The sequence below is a fragment of the Pteropus medius genome, unplaced genomic scaffold, assembly GCF_902729225.1.
Source record: "Pteropus medius unplaced genomic scaffold, Ma_sr-lr_union100, whole genome shotgun sequence".
NCBI classification, from domain to species: Eukaryota; Metazoa; Chordata; class Mammalia; order Chiroptera; family Pteropodidae; genus Pteropus; species Pteropus medius.
The window spans coordinates 21008813-21022966 of NW_024354502.1; the positions used below are offsets into that span (position 1 = coordinate 21008813).

At 40.3% G+C, this 14154-nt stretch overlaps 1 protein-coding gene across 1 annotated transcript in view; it reads left to right on the top strand.

Moving 5' to 3' along the window:
- The first annotated feature begins 7521 nt into the window (after positions 1-7521).
- SNX31 (sorting nexin 31) overlaps positions 7522-14154 on the top strand; it is a 55299-nt gene continuing 48666 nt past the window's right edge. Inside the window, exons 1-2 of the mRNA XM_039853537.1 lie at positions 7522-7587; positions 7694-7768. Coding sequence (XP_039709471.1) covers positions 7522-7587; positions 7694-7768 — 141 coding nt within the window. The remainder of the gene's footprint in view (positions 7588-7693; positions 7769-14154) is intronic.

The following is a 14154-nucleotide window of genomic DNA, read 5'->3' on the forward strand; positions in this document are numbered from 1 at the left end:
CTTCAATGGTAACCACAAAGAAAAACCTACAGTAGATATACAAAATATTATGATAAAGGGATCAAAGCATACTACCAAAAAAGTCATCAAATCACAAAGGAAGGCAGCAGGAGAGGAAGAAAGGGACAAAAGAACTAAAATATAGTCAAAAAACAACAAATGTCAATAGTAAATCCTTACTTATCATTAATTACTTTAAATGTAAATGAATTGAATTCATCAAAAGACATAGAATGGCTGAATGAATTTAAAAAAACAAGATCCAATGGTGTTGCAGAAAAATCAGACCCGTAAGAAAACAAGCACCACTCAGAGAGTTGGAAAATTCAGGTTTATTACATTGGCCATCCTAGAAGAGCTAGCGCTCTGAAGAGCTGGGCCTCGAGCTCAGGAGTAACCTTGCTTTTACAGGGCTTATCCACATAGTTACAGTTGGCATGGTTGTCCTCAGGCAGTTACAGAGCACAGGAGTAGCTATGGGTTACAGGCAGTTATAGAGCACGAGATTTTCAGGCAGGAACTTAGGCAATACATCTGTTATCTATTCAGAACAAGTAAAGGGAGGCTGAGTCTTTAATGTCAAGGTCACCCTGCCTTTTGGCCTTGCCACATCTATAGATGTGGCAAGCATATCTATAGAAGTAGAACAAAGAGCTGATTATAAGGTTAGCCTTTTGAGTGGAAAATTCCTCTTCAATGGTATTCTGCTGACAAGAGACTGACTTTAGCTTGAAGTACATACAGGCTGAAAGTGAAGGAGTGGAAAAAGGTATTCCAAGCAAATCATAACCAAAAGAGAGCAGGATAGCTTTACTTATACCACAAAAAAAGAGACTTTAAGCTGAAAATATCACAAGCAACAAGGAAGGGCATTGTAGAAGATAAAAGGGTCAAGTCATCAAGAAATTATAACAATTGCAAATATTTATGCACTCAACACTGGAGCACTGAAATATATAATGCAAATACTAAGGGAACTAATAGAGAAATAAATAGCAATACAATAATAGTAACCATAAATAGATTATCCAAAGAATCAGTAAGGAAACAGTAGATTTAAATAACACTATAGACCAAATGAACCTAACAGATATATACAGAACATTCCAGCCAACAACAGAATACATATTCTTCTCAAGTGCAAATGGTCTCAACAAATTCAAGAAGATAGAAATTATATCAAGTATTTTTTACGAAACAATGGTATGAAACTAGAAATCAGTAAGAGGAGGAAAATTGGAAAATTCACAAATACACAGAAATTAACACACTCCTGAACAACCAATGAAACAAAGAAGAGATCAAAATATATCTTGAAATAAATGGAAATAGAAACACAACACACCAAAAATTAAAGGATGCAGCAAAAACAGTTTTAGAGGAAAGTTTATAGCTATAAACACCCATGTTAAGAAAAAAGATCTCAAGTAACCTAACATTACACCTCAAGGAACTAGAAAAAGAAGAACAAACTAGGCCCAAAGTTAGCTGAAGGAAGGAAATAATAAAGATTAGAGCATAAATAAAATAAAAAATAGACAAGTTAACAAAACTAAGAGTTGATTCCCTAAAAAAATAAATTTGTCAAATCTGTAGCTAGACTCACCAGGAAAAAAAAAGAGGACTCAAATAAATAAAATCAGAAATGAAAGAGGAGATGCGACAAATGATACCACAGAAATACAAAGGATTATGAGACTATGGACAATTATACACCAACAAATTAGATGCCCTAAAAGAAATGAATAAATTCATAGAAACATACAACCTATAAAGACCAAATGATGAGAAAATAGAATATATGAACAGACTGATTACCACTAAAGAGATTGAACCAGTAATCAAATATTTCCCAAAAACAAAAGTCCAAAACCAGACAACTTCACTGGTGAATTATATCAAACATATAAAGAAGAATTAATACCAATCCTTCTCAAATTCTTCCAAAAAATAAAAGAGGGAACACTTTCAAATATTTTATGAGGCCAACATTACCCTTATACCAAAACCAAACAAAACACCGCAAAAAAAGAAAAAGAAAAGAAAATTATTGGCCAGTATCCCTGATGAACATAGATGGAAATAACCTCAACAAAATATTAGCAAACCAAATTCAACAATATATTCAAAGGATCATACAATATGACCAAGTGTGACTTATTCCAGGGATGCTAGAAGGGATTAACATTCACAAAAAATCAATGTGACACACCACATTAATAAAATGAAAGATAAAAATCATATGATCATCTCATTGTAGAAAAAGTATTTGAAAAATTCAACATCCATTTATGATGAAAACTCTCAACAAAGTGCACATAGAAGGAACACCCCTTAACATAATAAAGTCCATATATGATAAGCCCAAGGCTAACATCATACTCAACAGTAAAAAGCTGAAAATGTTTTCTCTAAGATCAGTAACAAAACAAGGATGCCCATTTTCCCCGTTTTTATTCAACGTAGTTTCGGAAGTCCTAGCCAGAGCAATTGGGCAAGGAAAAGAAATAAAAATCATCTAAATCAAAAAGGAAGAAGTAAAATTGTCACTATTTGCAGATGACATGATATTATACATAGAAAATCCTAAAGACTCCATCAAAAAAAAAAGTTAGAACCAACAAAGTCAATAAAGTTGCAGGATACAAAATCAAAATGCAAAAATCTATTGCATTTCTATACACTAATAATAAACTATGAGAAAGAAAAATAAAACAATTTCATTTATAATTACATCAAAAAGAATAATGTACCTAGGAATAAATTTAGCCAAAGAAATAAAAGACCTGTACACTGAAAACTATCAGACATTGAGGAAAGAAACTGAAGACACAAATAAATGGAAATATATTCTGTGCTTATGAATTCAAAGGATTAATGTTGTTAAAATGTCCATACTACCCAAAGCAATCTACAGATTCAGTGCGATCCCTATCAAATTTCAATGGCATTTTTCACAGAAATAGAGCAATCCTAAAATTTTTATTGAACCGCAAAAGACCCCGAAGAGCTAAAGCAATCTTGAGAAAGAACAAAGCTGGAGGTACCACATTCCCTGGTTTCAAATTATATTACAAAGATATAGTATCAAAATAATGTAATACTGGCATAAAAACAGACACATAGGTCAATTGACCCATTCATGTATGGTCAGTTAATTTATGACAAAGGAGCCAAGACTATACAATGTGAAAAGGACAGCTTCTTCAATAAATGGTGCCAGAAAAACTGGACAGCCACATGAAACTTGACCTTTATTTTATACCAAACCCCAAAACTAACTCAAATTGGATTAAAAATTTGAACATAAGACCTGAGACCATAAAACTCTTAGGAGAAAACATTGTTGATAAGCTCCTTGTCACTGGTCTTGGTGATGATTTTTTAGTTGTGACACTGAATGCAAAGGCAACAAAAGCAATAATAAACAAGTAGGACTACATCAAACTTCTGTACAGTAAAGAAAACAATCAAGAAAATAAAAAAGCAACCTATGGAATGGGAGAAAATATTTGCAAATTATGTATCTGATAAGGGGTTAATTTCAAATATATAAAGAACTCACATAAATCAATAGCAAAAATAATAACAATACAATTGAAAACTGGGCTTGTTGCAGAAATGTTGCAAAAATTAGACCTGCAAGAAACCAAGCAGCACTCGGAGAGTTGGAGAACTCAAGTTCATTCTGCCGGTGGTCCCAGAGGAGCTAGTGCTCTGAAGACTGGGGCCCAGAGCTCAGTTGCAACTTTGTTTATATAGGACTTATTTGGCGTGGGCCAATTGGTTAATTTGTCCTTAGACGATTTTAAAGCGTGGAAGTTGCTATGGGTTACAGGCAATTACATTTGTTGTTTAGACAAGCAAAAGGGAGGATGAATCTTTCGTATTAACTATTTTGAGGTTGCCCTGCCCTACAGCCTATGCAGCAAGATTATCTACAGGAGCAGAACACAGAGCTGATTATAAGATTAGCTTTTTGAGTGAAAATTCCTCTTCAGGCTAAGAATCTGAATAGACATTTTTGCAAAGAAATTAAACAGAGGCCAACAAATACATGAAAAGGTTATCAACTTCACTAATCATCAGGTAAATGCAAATCAAAACCACAATGAGATATCACCTCACACTGTTAGAATGGCTATTATCAAAAAGACAAGAAACAGCAAGTGTTGGCAAGGATGTGGAGAAAAGAGAAGACTGTGCACTGCTGGTGGGAATTCAAATTGGTATGGCCACTTTGGAAAACAGTATGGAGGTTCCTCAAAAAATTAAATATATAACTACCATATGATCCAGCAATTCCACTTCTGTGTATTTATTCAAAGGAAATGAAAACACTAACTTCAAAAGATTTATGTACCCCCACATTCATTGCAGCATTATTTACAGTAGCCAATACATGGAAGCAACCTTAACATCCATCAACGGGTGAACGGATAAAGAAATGGTAAGATATATATGGAATATTATTCAGCCACTAAAAAAGAAAATCTTGCCATTTGAAACAACATGGATGGATCTTGAGAGCATTATGCTAAGTAAAATAAGTGAGAGAAAGATAAATACTATATGATAGCACTTATACGTGGAATTAAAAAAAACCAAACTCATAGAAAAGAAGAATAGATTGGTAGTTGCCAGAGGATAGGGGTGGAGGAACCAATAATGGTTTTAAAGGGCACAAAGTTTCAGTTATAAGATGAATAAGTTCTTGGGATCTATTGTAAAGCATGGTGATTATAGTTAAGAATACTATATTTTATACTTGAAAGTGTTAAGAGTAAATCTTAAATGATCTCACTACCAAAAAAATGGTAACTATGTAAGGTGATAGATGTGTTAACTAATCTTATGATGGTCATCATTTTGCAATATATACATGTATCAGATATCACATTGTATACATTAAACTCACAGTTATATCAATTATACCTCAATAAAGTTGGAAAAAAAATACAAAATACTCTGGCAAAAAAAATGTTCATTGACTGAATGAGTGACTAAGAGCTGACTAGGAGGAGCAGACATCAGAGATGGAGGAGGACAAGGACTTGCACAGAGGCTGGTCATGTTCCAGTTCAGCTTCAGGGGTGGCATTAGTGAAAAAGAGGAAATGCTCCTATTTGGACAGTGCTATGGGGTTGAGCCAGGGCTCAAACAGGTAGAAGAAAGTTCCCAGGTGGATAGGCCTGACAAGGATGCTCTGCTTTGCTGCCCTGGAGACTGGCCAGATCTCAGAGCCTACGTGATCAGCCTCTGCTCCAGGGGACACTCAGATATCCCTAGCCTTGGTTTAGGGTGGCCCTCCAGATCAGAGATAGCCCTCAGGGAGGGAGAAGCCCTAAGGCCCATCTACCCCGGGCTGAAAATCCCCTTGGAGTGAGCACAGTTATTAACGCAATTTCCTAGAGGAAAAAAGTACATTTTAAGAGTCCACTGACTTGTCCAAGAGCCCTCAACTTGATGCCACTGAGCTGGATTACAAATTCCTGTGGCCATTTTCTTAGTTGCTACAGTATATCACCTTCCTAATTTAAGGCTGTAAGTCCCTTTTCTGTAAAACCAGAACTGTCAATGGTTCCTAGCTCAGTTACTGGGGAAATCCCAGGGCATAATGTGCCTCAGAGCCCGGCACACAGTAAGCACGCAGGAAATAATGTTGGTTCTTCTTCCCTAGTCTCAGATTCCATTTCAGGCACTCATCTCTCACCCAGCAGTGACTTGTACTTTAAGGGATTTTCAATGATCCAAATTAAATCCTGGAATAAACTACTCAGACTTATGAAAAAAGGATCTGTGACCTTGGAAAAGTTACTCCACTCTCTGGTCCTGTTCTGTCACTGTTGGGTGTTGCTCTTAAATTTTACCTAGGAGGATTATGGGAGCCTTAAAGAACAGGAGGAAGCATGGAGACAGTCCAGGGCCTACTTCGTGACGCACGCACGCACGCACGCACGCACGCGGCTGCTGCTTCCCTCCACCTTCCCTATACCCCAGCAGCCATGGCAAGGTGGGAGGAATTCTGTCCTGATTAAACTAAAGTAAGAGAATTAAGAGGATTACTTTCCACAGCGACTAAAAGTGAAACTGTTGAAAGAACTTGGGATGCTTAACTCTGAGAACAAAGGATTTATGTGACCCCAGCTAACTGGGTGCTGGCACCTATGTGAAACCAAGGCTTCTTAGGGATCAAGAGAGGCCCAAGCCACTTCCATTTAATGAGGTTTCTTGTATATTAATGAAAAATCTATATATATGTGTGTTTTAAAAGGAAAAATAGCTAGTAGTTAAAAAATACTAGAGCGGGGTTACAAATACAGTTAACTCTTGAACGGTGTGAGGTTAGGGTACCAACTCACTCCACACCACAGTTGAAAATCTGGGTATATTTTAAATACTTAGCTTAAATTCCCAAATTCACATCTAGAATGCAGTTGACCCTTGAACAAGGAGAGTTTGAATTGCATCAGTCCACTTATATAGGGATTTAAAAAATCTTTAAGTATTACATTTAATGAATGTTATCACAAAAAACTAAAATAATTGTGCTAGTCATAGAGTAACTACTGGATTTATGTATTTTCTGAAAATCTTAATTCCTAGTGCACTGCAGGCAGTGTTGGCAGGTAATGGGACCCGAACTTTTTTCAGCCCTGTCTGAACATGATCTGTCTCTCATGATAGACTCATTGTAAGGGGGACTGACATTCTGCAAGCCACAGGGATCGGAATGGGCCTTGGCGTGGACTCTTGAAGAAGGCCCATTTCTCCTAGGCTGTGCACCCTCGACTCCGTGCCCTCCAGCAAGTCACCCAGATGCTGGAGTAGGGGTAAGAAGTTTGTGCATGACTACTTTGGCCTGTCTGTGTGCAAGACATCTATAGGGCTGGAGCAACGATTTTTAACTTTTGTGGGTTCAAAGAATTGTCTGAAAATCTAATAAAAACTCGGGACCTTTTCCCCAGAAGAATTATATCTCCCCACACACTCACCCGCGCACAGTTGCTCCCCATCCTCCCGGAGTCCATAGACCCCAGGGTGAAACCCCCGGCCTGAGGAAGGCTATGGCACTTTCTAGGGTCTCTCTCTTTCCCGAATTCTGTTCCAGGCCCAGCCTGGCACCTGGGAACCCTGCCTCGGGCGCAAGCTAGCTGTGGGCGGTGGACGGTGTCCGGCCCTTGGCACCTAGACGCGCTCCACCCATCCCGGGACCGGATTCGCGCAGCCAGTGCAGGGAGGGGACCAGGAGCCGGTGCGACCAGGTTCTCCGGCCCCACCTGCGGACCCCGGGGGCGAGGGGGAAGCGGCAGCTGGGCTCCGCCCCCGGACGGCGTGGCCAGCCTGGCTGCGCCCGCCGCCCCAGGGCTCACAGGCGCGGACCGCGTCGCCTCTGGTTTGGCTCCTGGACTGTTCACGTAGCTCGGATTCGGAGACCGCGCCAGCGCCGCGGGTCAGACGGCTCCTCCGCTGCAATCCCAACCCAGACTCGCGAACCGCTCCGCCGCCGCTACCAGAGCCATGAAGATGCACTTCTGTATCCCGGTGTCCCAGCAGCGGCCAGACGCGCTGGGGGGCCGCTACACGGTGCGCCCGGGGCCGGGGTCTAGCTGGGCAGGGAGGAGGCAGGAACGTGGCGGGGGCTCACCTGCTCGCTGGGCTAATATGGGACAGGACGTCTCTGTGTTTGCAGCTGTACTCAGTGTACCTGGACGGCTTCCTCTTCTGCAAGGTGCGCTATAGCCAGCTATATCGTTGGAATGAACAGGTGAGCGGGTCCGAGGTGGGTACCAGCCTGTTCGCCTGAGGCAGGTGAGGAAAAGTGCGCCCACTGGGGTCTGGGAGCGCGACTCTGTCTGGCGAGATACTGGGCCTTTTGAGGCCTGAGGGCAGGCTCGTGGTAAAGATTAACTGTAAATTGCTAGGCATACAACCTAATGAATACGTGGTGATTGCTGCGCCTAATCACCTACAGCTGGGAGATGAGGGGACCGGGTGCAGGTGATTCTCCCAACCCCTTTCCAACCCAGCGATCTCCACCAGACCATCCACTGGCAGGGTGATGATGAGCTCCATTTCAGTGCCAGGACAATGTCCTCATTCAAAATGAGCAAACCATGTCTAGACCAAGGTGTAGTCTTAGGAAGCGTGCGCGTGGGTATTTAATCTCCTTTCTCCCAGTTTCTTAAGCTGACCCCCTTTAAAAGGTGTGTATTTTTGTTTTCAAACGACTGTATTAATAAGTTTCAAGTACTGGTAGGCTTGGAAACCCAGGAAACTGATGAGGAGAATATCGAGGCAGGAGGCCGTTTCCCACTATAGTTTCTCACTCTGAAGTCCTTTTGGTATTTTCCTTGGGGTCAGTACAGACTGATTTATAAGCCTGCTCTAATGGGTTTTAGTGTCCTGATAAGGAAGTGTTGCAAGTCTTCAAAATGGGTTAGAGGAATAAAGTTTGGAAATAAACTTCATCTTCTCCTCTCCTCCACTCCCTTGCACATTTTATTTATTTATTTAGATTTTGTGTCCTGGTAAAGGAAGAAAGAGAAAGAAAGAATGAATCCATGGGTTTCCAGTGAGTGGATACACCATGTTTCTTTTTAACATCTTCTGTTGATGGACAGCTCAGTTTCATTTTTCTATGGAATACCTCGCTGCAGGGAGCCTTCTTACTCATTCACAGAAAAGCCCAGCTCCAATGTGGTTGTTCATTTGCGTGGTGTCTTTGAATTGCTAGTACCTGGTACAGTGCCTGCGATCCAGTAGACCCTCAGCAACGATTGCCAGATGACTGGATCAGGAAGGGTATGGGTTCAGACTTCAGAAAGATGAGAAGCTGCTTGTGACTAAAAATGTGTCTGGGGAGTTGGGAGGACTGCAGAGGCAGGCAGATGGGGATCTTGAAGGATGAGAAAGAATAGGTGTTTTAGGCTTTTGGAGGAGGAGGTTGAGGTATCATCTCCCCCCTCATCTGTCTTCCTGCAGTGGGATTGGGGAGGGAGCCCTCACAAGGTGAAAAGCAGGAGACAGCAAGATAATGGGAAGGAGCAGGGAGATGGTGGAATTGACTGACCACTTCCTGGCTGGTCACCTCACCTTTTCTCTGACATTCAATTTTCTCATCAGAAATCAAAAGTAAATAGGTGGTTATGATTGTCAATGTCCAGTGTACTTGTGAAGATTACACCCAGTTTCTTATACAGGCTGGTACATAGTACATGCTCAGTAAGCACTGACTAACCCAGAGGCTTGAAGGATTCCTGAATCTGGCTCTCCTTAACCAACAGACTCAGGAAAAAGCTTGTTTTCAGAAGAACTTGGACCTATCAAATCCTAGCAGGTCCAGAAGCAGAGACATAAAGTTAGTTAATTTTCATTCTTGGTCTTCTGTTTTGGAAGCCAAGAACAAGAAACAATTTGTGATTCACTGCAGTGGATTCTTAAATACTGAATTGCCACAGCCCAGTGCTCTCTGGGGCAGTATACAATAGATTATTAATGAACCCCTATTTGTTCCAGATTTCTCAAAATTCTAAAGTGGAGATTTTTTAACGCAGTTTCCAACTACATTACACCTTGCATTTATCACTGTTTCCCCTTTCTGTAGGAACAACTCCATTTTAAAGAAACTAGTTAGATCTTAGATGGCTATTGGTATTTATTATTAATTTAAAACAATAACTAACAATTAGGTAGTTACTGTGTGCTAAGGTTTGTGCCAAGAGCTTTACATGAAATAGCTTGTATAATTTTTACAACGGCCCTATGAGCTGGGATTATAGTTAATTCCGTTTAACAGATGAGAAAATTGAGGCACAACTTGCCCGAAATCATACTGTTAGTAAGTGTTGGAGCCAGGATTTAATCTCTAGCACCTTCTCTAACCTAATGTGTTTTGTGGTTTCTTACAAAGCTGACAAAATAAATTGTATCGGTAAAATGTGTCAAATGATTGAGTTCAAACTAACATGCTTTTACTCCATTTGGAATAACATAATAAAATTCCCCAATTTTAGGTGTTCAGAGTGATGAATTTTGGTAAATTTTGGTATACAATTACCACCACTATAATCAAGATAGAGAACAGTCCCCACATTCTTCAAGTTCCCTTGTCTCCTTTGCCCTTGATCCCCTCCCTTCACCTCTGGCCCCAGGCAACCAAGATCTGCTTTTTGTCATGAGAGTTCCATGCACGGGATTTAACTCCAGCTGCTCAGCCAGCCCCTGTAAGGTTGGTGTTGCCGTTGTCATCATAACTCCTATTTTATAAAGTGTCTGAGTAAGGTTGCTAAATCCAGCAAATGAAAGTACAGGATCCCCAGTAAATTTCAGATAAATAACACTCTTTTAGTATAAGTATGTCCCGAGCAATATTTGGGGCACACCTTACTGTATTTTATCTGGCAGTCCTAAATCTGAGACTGAAAGCTTGGGTGACTTCTCCCAGCCGCTTCTCATCTAGATTTTCATTCTTCCTGTTCCCTAGATGATGTGAAATGGCTTCAAATTCTTAATCTGATTTAATACAAAACACAATAAAAAAGAAAACAATATAAAGGCCCCATCTGTATGTGTGCGTGGTGAGTATAAGTGTACTTCCAGTTGATTTCCTGGGAAGTTCTGTATCCCGATAGAATAGAAATGTCATCTTATAGAATTAACTAACTTATTCATTTACTTAAAAAATATCTACTAAGTTCCTATTAGATGCTGTGCACTGTGTTAAATTAAATGAAGACTGAATTGAGCATGTGTCATTTTTGGCTTTAAGATTGGATTTCTATTTTATATGCTGTACATTGTTTTATATTGATTGTATATTAGATAACTGTAAGATTGAGGAGGAGCACCTGGCTCAGGTGAGGTGGCGTGGTCCCTGTTTTTTCTCAGCTAAGCTACATGGAGGCTAATGCATATAGATTAAACCTGGGGAGAGATGGTTATGTTTCCAAGAGATCATTTGTGACCTGGGCCCTCTGAAGTTGTCACCTGCAGCCTTGTCCCATGGTGAGGCTCCCTCAAAGTCTGGCAGCTTGCCCCACCTCTGCTGCTGAAATCTGTCCATCTCTCTGCTATGTGAACTGCCTGACCTGACTTCTTTCTGTCCCTTTAGATAAATAAAAACCAGTTTGATTTATGTACCTGCTTTTGCCTGCATCATCCATCTCCTTCAAATGGATTTAAAGATATCTGTGAAGGAAACATTTAACTGGCTCATTTGGCCAAGTGTTAAAATGAGGCCATCTGTGTAAATGAAACTGAACTCTATGAAAAGATTCTTGCCTCTTTGCAAACGTCCTGCCAGCATCAGACATGGCAATGGGGGCAAGCCATGTAAGCTTGCAAACGCTCTTTCGTGGGAGAGGAGGGCTCTTGTATCAGGGTAGCCCATTCACCCGCTCTACCTGGCTCACATCCCATTCCTGGAGAGACCCTGGCTTTCTGGCCCACTGGTCAGGGATCAGTCCTTTCTCAAGGCCCACCTCAAGCTTCCCCTCCTCTGGGAAATCCCTCTCGATGGCAGGAGATGTCTTTATTTGATTCCTGTGCCATTTAGAGTTTAGAACTTGCCACGTTCCTCTTTTTGTGTGTGTATATTTTGTCTTCCCTGATTATTTAGTTGCAAAAGCCAGATACTTAAATAAAGGAATGGATAGAAGCTGTAGGCATGTTACTCAACAGATAATCCTACTTTAGTAGGTACTCAATAGAGATTTACTAAAGGAGGAGGAGGGAAGGAGGAGGAAAGTGAAGGGAAGAAGAAAAATGTAGTGAAGGGCTGCCCAAGTTCTGCTACTCATTAGCTTGTAGGACATTGTTTTAAGTCATTTTATCTCCCTGAGCTTCATGTTACTCTTCTTGGCAAGTAATTTTGTCAAGGTGGAAGAATATTGTCAGGTACTTTCATTGTCAAGGTGGGAGGTTGGCAGTGTTAACGGTGATGATGATCACAGGGTTTTTTTGGGGAGCAAATAGGATTATATACAAGCTACCAGGCTAACGTTCTTTGGTACCAGATGCCACAGCCCAGATTGCTTTGAGCTGTGGCTCTTTATCTGGAGAATCTGGGATTTTGATTACAAGGGGCCTTTTAAGAGGTGGGATAAGTGAGTCAGCATTAGAAACAGAGACTTATTGAAAGGCCACTGTTTGTGTCTGTAATTGTGTTTGTCCCAGGTCACCGTTCTGGGAGAGGTATGAAGGCTGCGAGTGCATAGGGCAGGGAAGGAGGTAATATTTTCAATTGGTCAGTAAAGTCTTCTTTGTGTTAAAAGACAGAACTGCATGATAGAAAAATCAGTGCAAGAGATTGTTCTGGGATTAAAAATATATTATCTGAACATGGTCTTTCAAAAAAAAAAAAAAGACCAAATAAACAAAAAACACCTCACAATAAAAGAACAGAAGCAGTGTGTTTTCCTTTTGATCTCTTGAAACAATTTTTTGAAAAAGTGGGCTAAGCTGTAATGCTGGATCATTCTCAGTATGCTACTGGTTTTAATAGCTAAACTATGTGCTGTCTGAGACAAATAGAAAAGGCTATATTTTGATAGAGTTGAAAAGCTTGTGAAGTTGAGAAGTGACTTTTGGCAGACTTGACTAAAGTTCATTATATGTTTATCTTCCCCCTTCCACCAATATTAGAGAAGGGAGGGGAAGTTTCCTTGAAGAGGCAGCTCAGGTTGTAAAACCTGCTGGGAGAGTTTCTGCACTTGTGATGGGTATTAGGACCTTGATCCTTGTTTTCTCCCAGGTCGTGGCCTTAGGGTAGGGACTTCCACAGGATGCTGTCCTGCAGATGGGTCACCGGCAGCCCTGCTGGCTCAAGGCTACTGTGATTCAAACATCATATCAAGGGTACCTGCTATCTAGCTACATGACTTATCACTGTTGATGTTGACCTTGGTCACCTGGCTGAGGTTGTGTTTGTCAGCTTTCACCACTGGAAAGTTACTCTTCCTCCCTTTACGTAGTGTACTCTTTGGAAGGAAGTCATTTTGCACAGCCCACAATTAAAGAGTGAGGAGTTATGTTCAGCCTTGCAGGATGAGTGTTTATATAAATTATTTGGGATTTTTGCACAGGAGATTTGTCTATTCTCTTCATTCATTCAACAATTTATATCTGTATAGACTCCTGGATATTTACTTTATACTTTGGGTTATATTTCAATATGATTTTATTTTGCTCAAATTGTACCAGCGTTGACCTGTGTGAGCTCTTTGTTTGCGCCAGTGTCTTTTCGATATACCTCTATTGTTGATTTTTGTTGTTGTTTTTACTGTTGTTGTTTTGAGCACTTCCTTATTTTCTGGTGCTCCAAGATGCTCCAGACTCATCTCGCATACGTACTGCCTCAGTCCTAGAATCAGCCATTTCTCCATGGAACCCTGGTAACTTTTTTTGGAGAACAGTATTAGAAACCAAGATCTGGGCACTAGGTGTGTTTGTTGCTACTGCACTATTGTTGCTTTCAGGTCTTCTCAGCTGTTATATATGTGTACAGGCATATCTGTAAATAGTTCTATATGTAACAATCTGTATCTATATCTATAAATATGAGTTAATACCATTATCTTCAACTATAATCCATTACCATATGGATCTTTCTAGCCTATTCCCCTTACTTATCTGAAACTCCCAGTCCAACAATGAGAAACCTGATTTCCACTATCTGCCGTCTATTTACTTAATTGTTCATTTCTGTACACATATATAGAAGTATTTGAATTGTTAACCTGTATCCCCATGGCAAACAACTTTATCAACTAGAGCACAGCGTTTATGTAGTTTCTGTTGCTTTTAGTTTTACAGACCCCACTCATTTCCAAAGTTGCTTAGGTCAGTGCGTGTTTCTCTTTATTGCAATGTGTCAGACATTTGTAATAAAGCCGAATTGTCACATTCTGCATTCCATCCTGAGTTTCCCCCACCTCTTAAATGATTTTTAAAATATTTTCGTACATTAAGGGTGTGTTTTAAACTTCATTAGCTTTGACAAATGCATAGCCTCATGTATCTACAATGACACTATCATGTGAATAGTTTCACTGCCCTGAAGAATTCCATGTGTTCCACCAATTCACTACCCCTCAACCCAAGCTCCTGGTGACTATTGATCTTTTTACTATCTCTGTAATTTTGCTTTTTCCA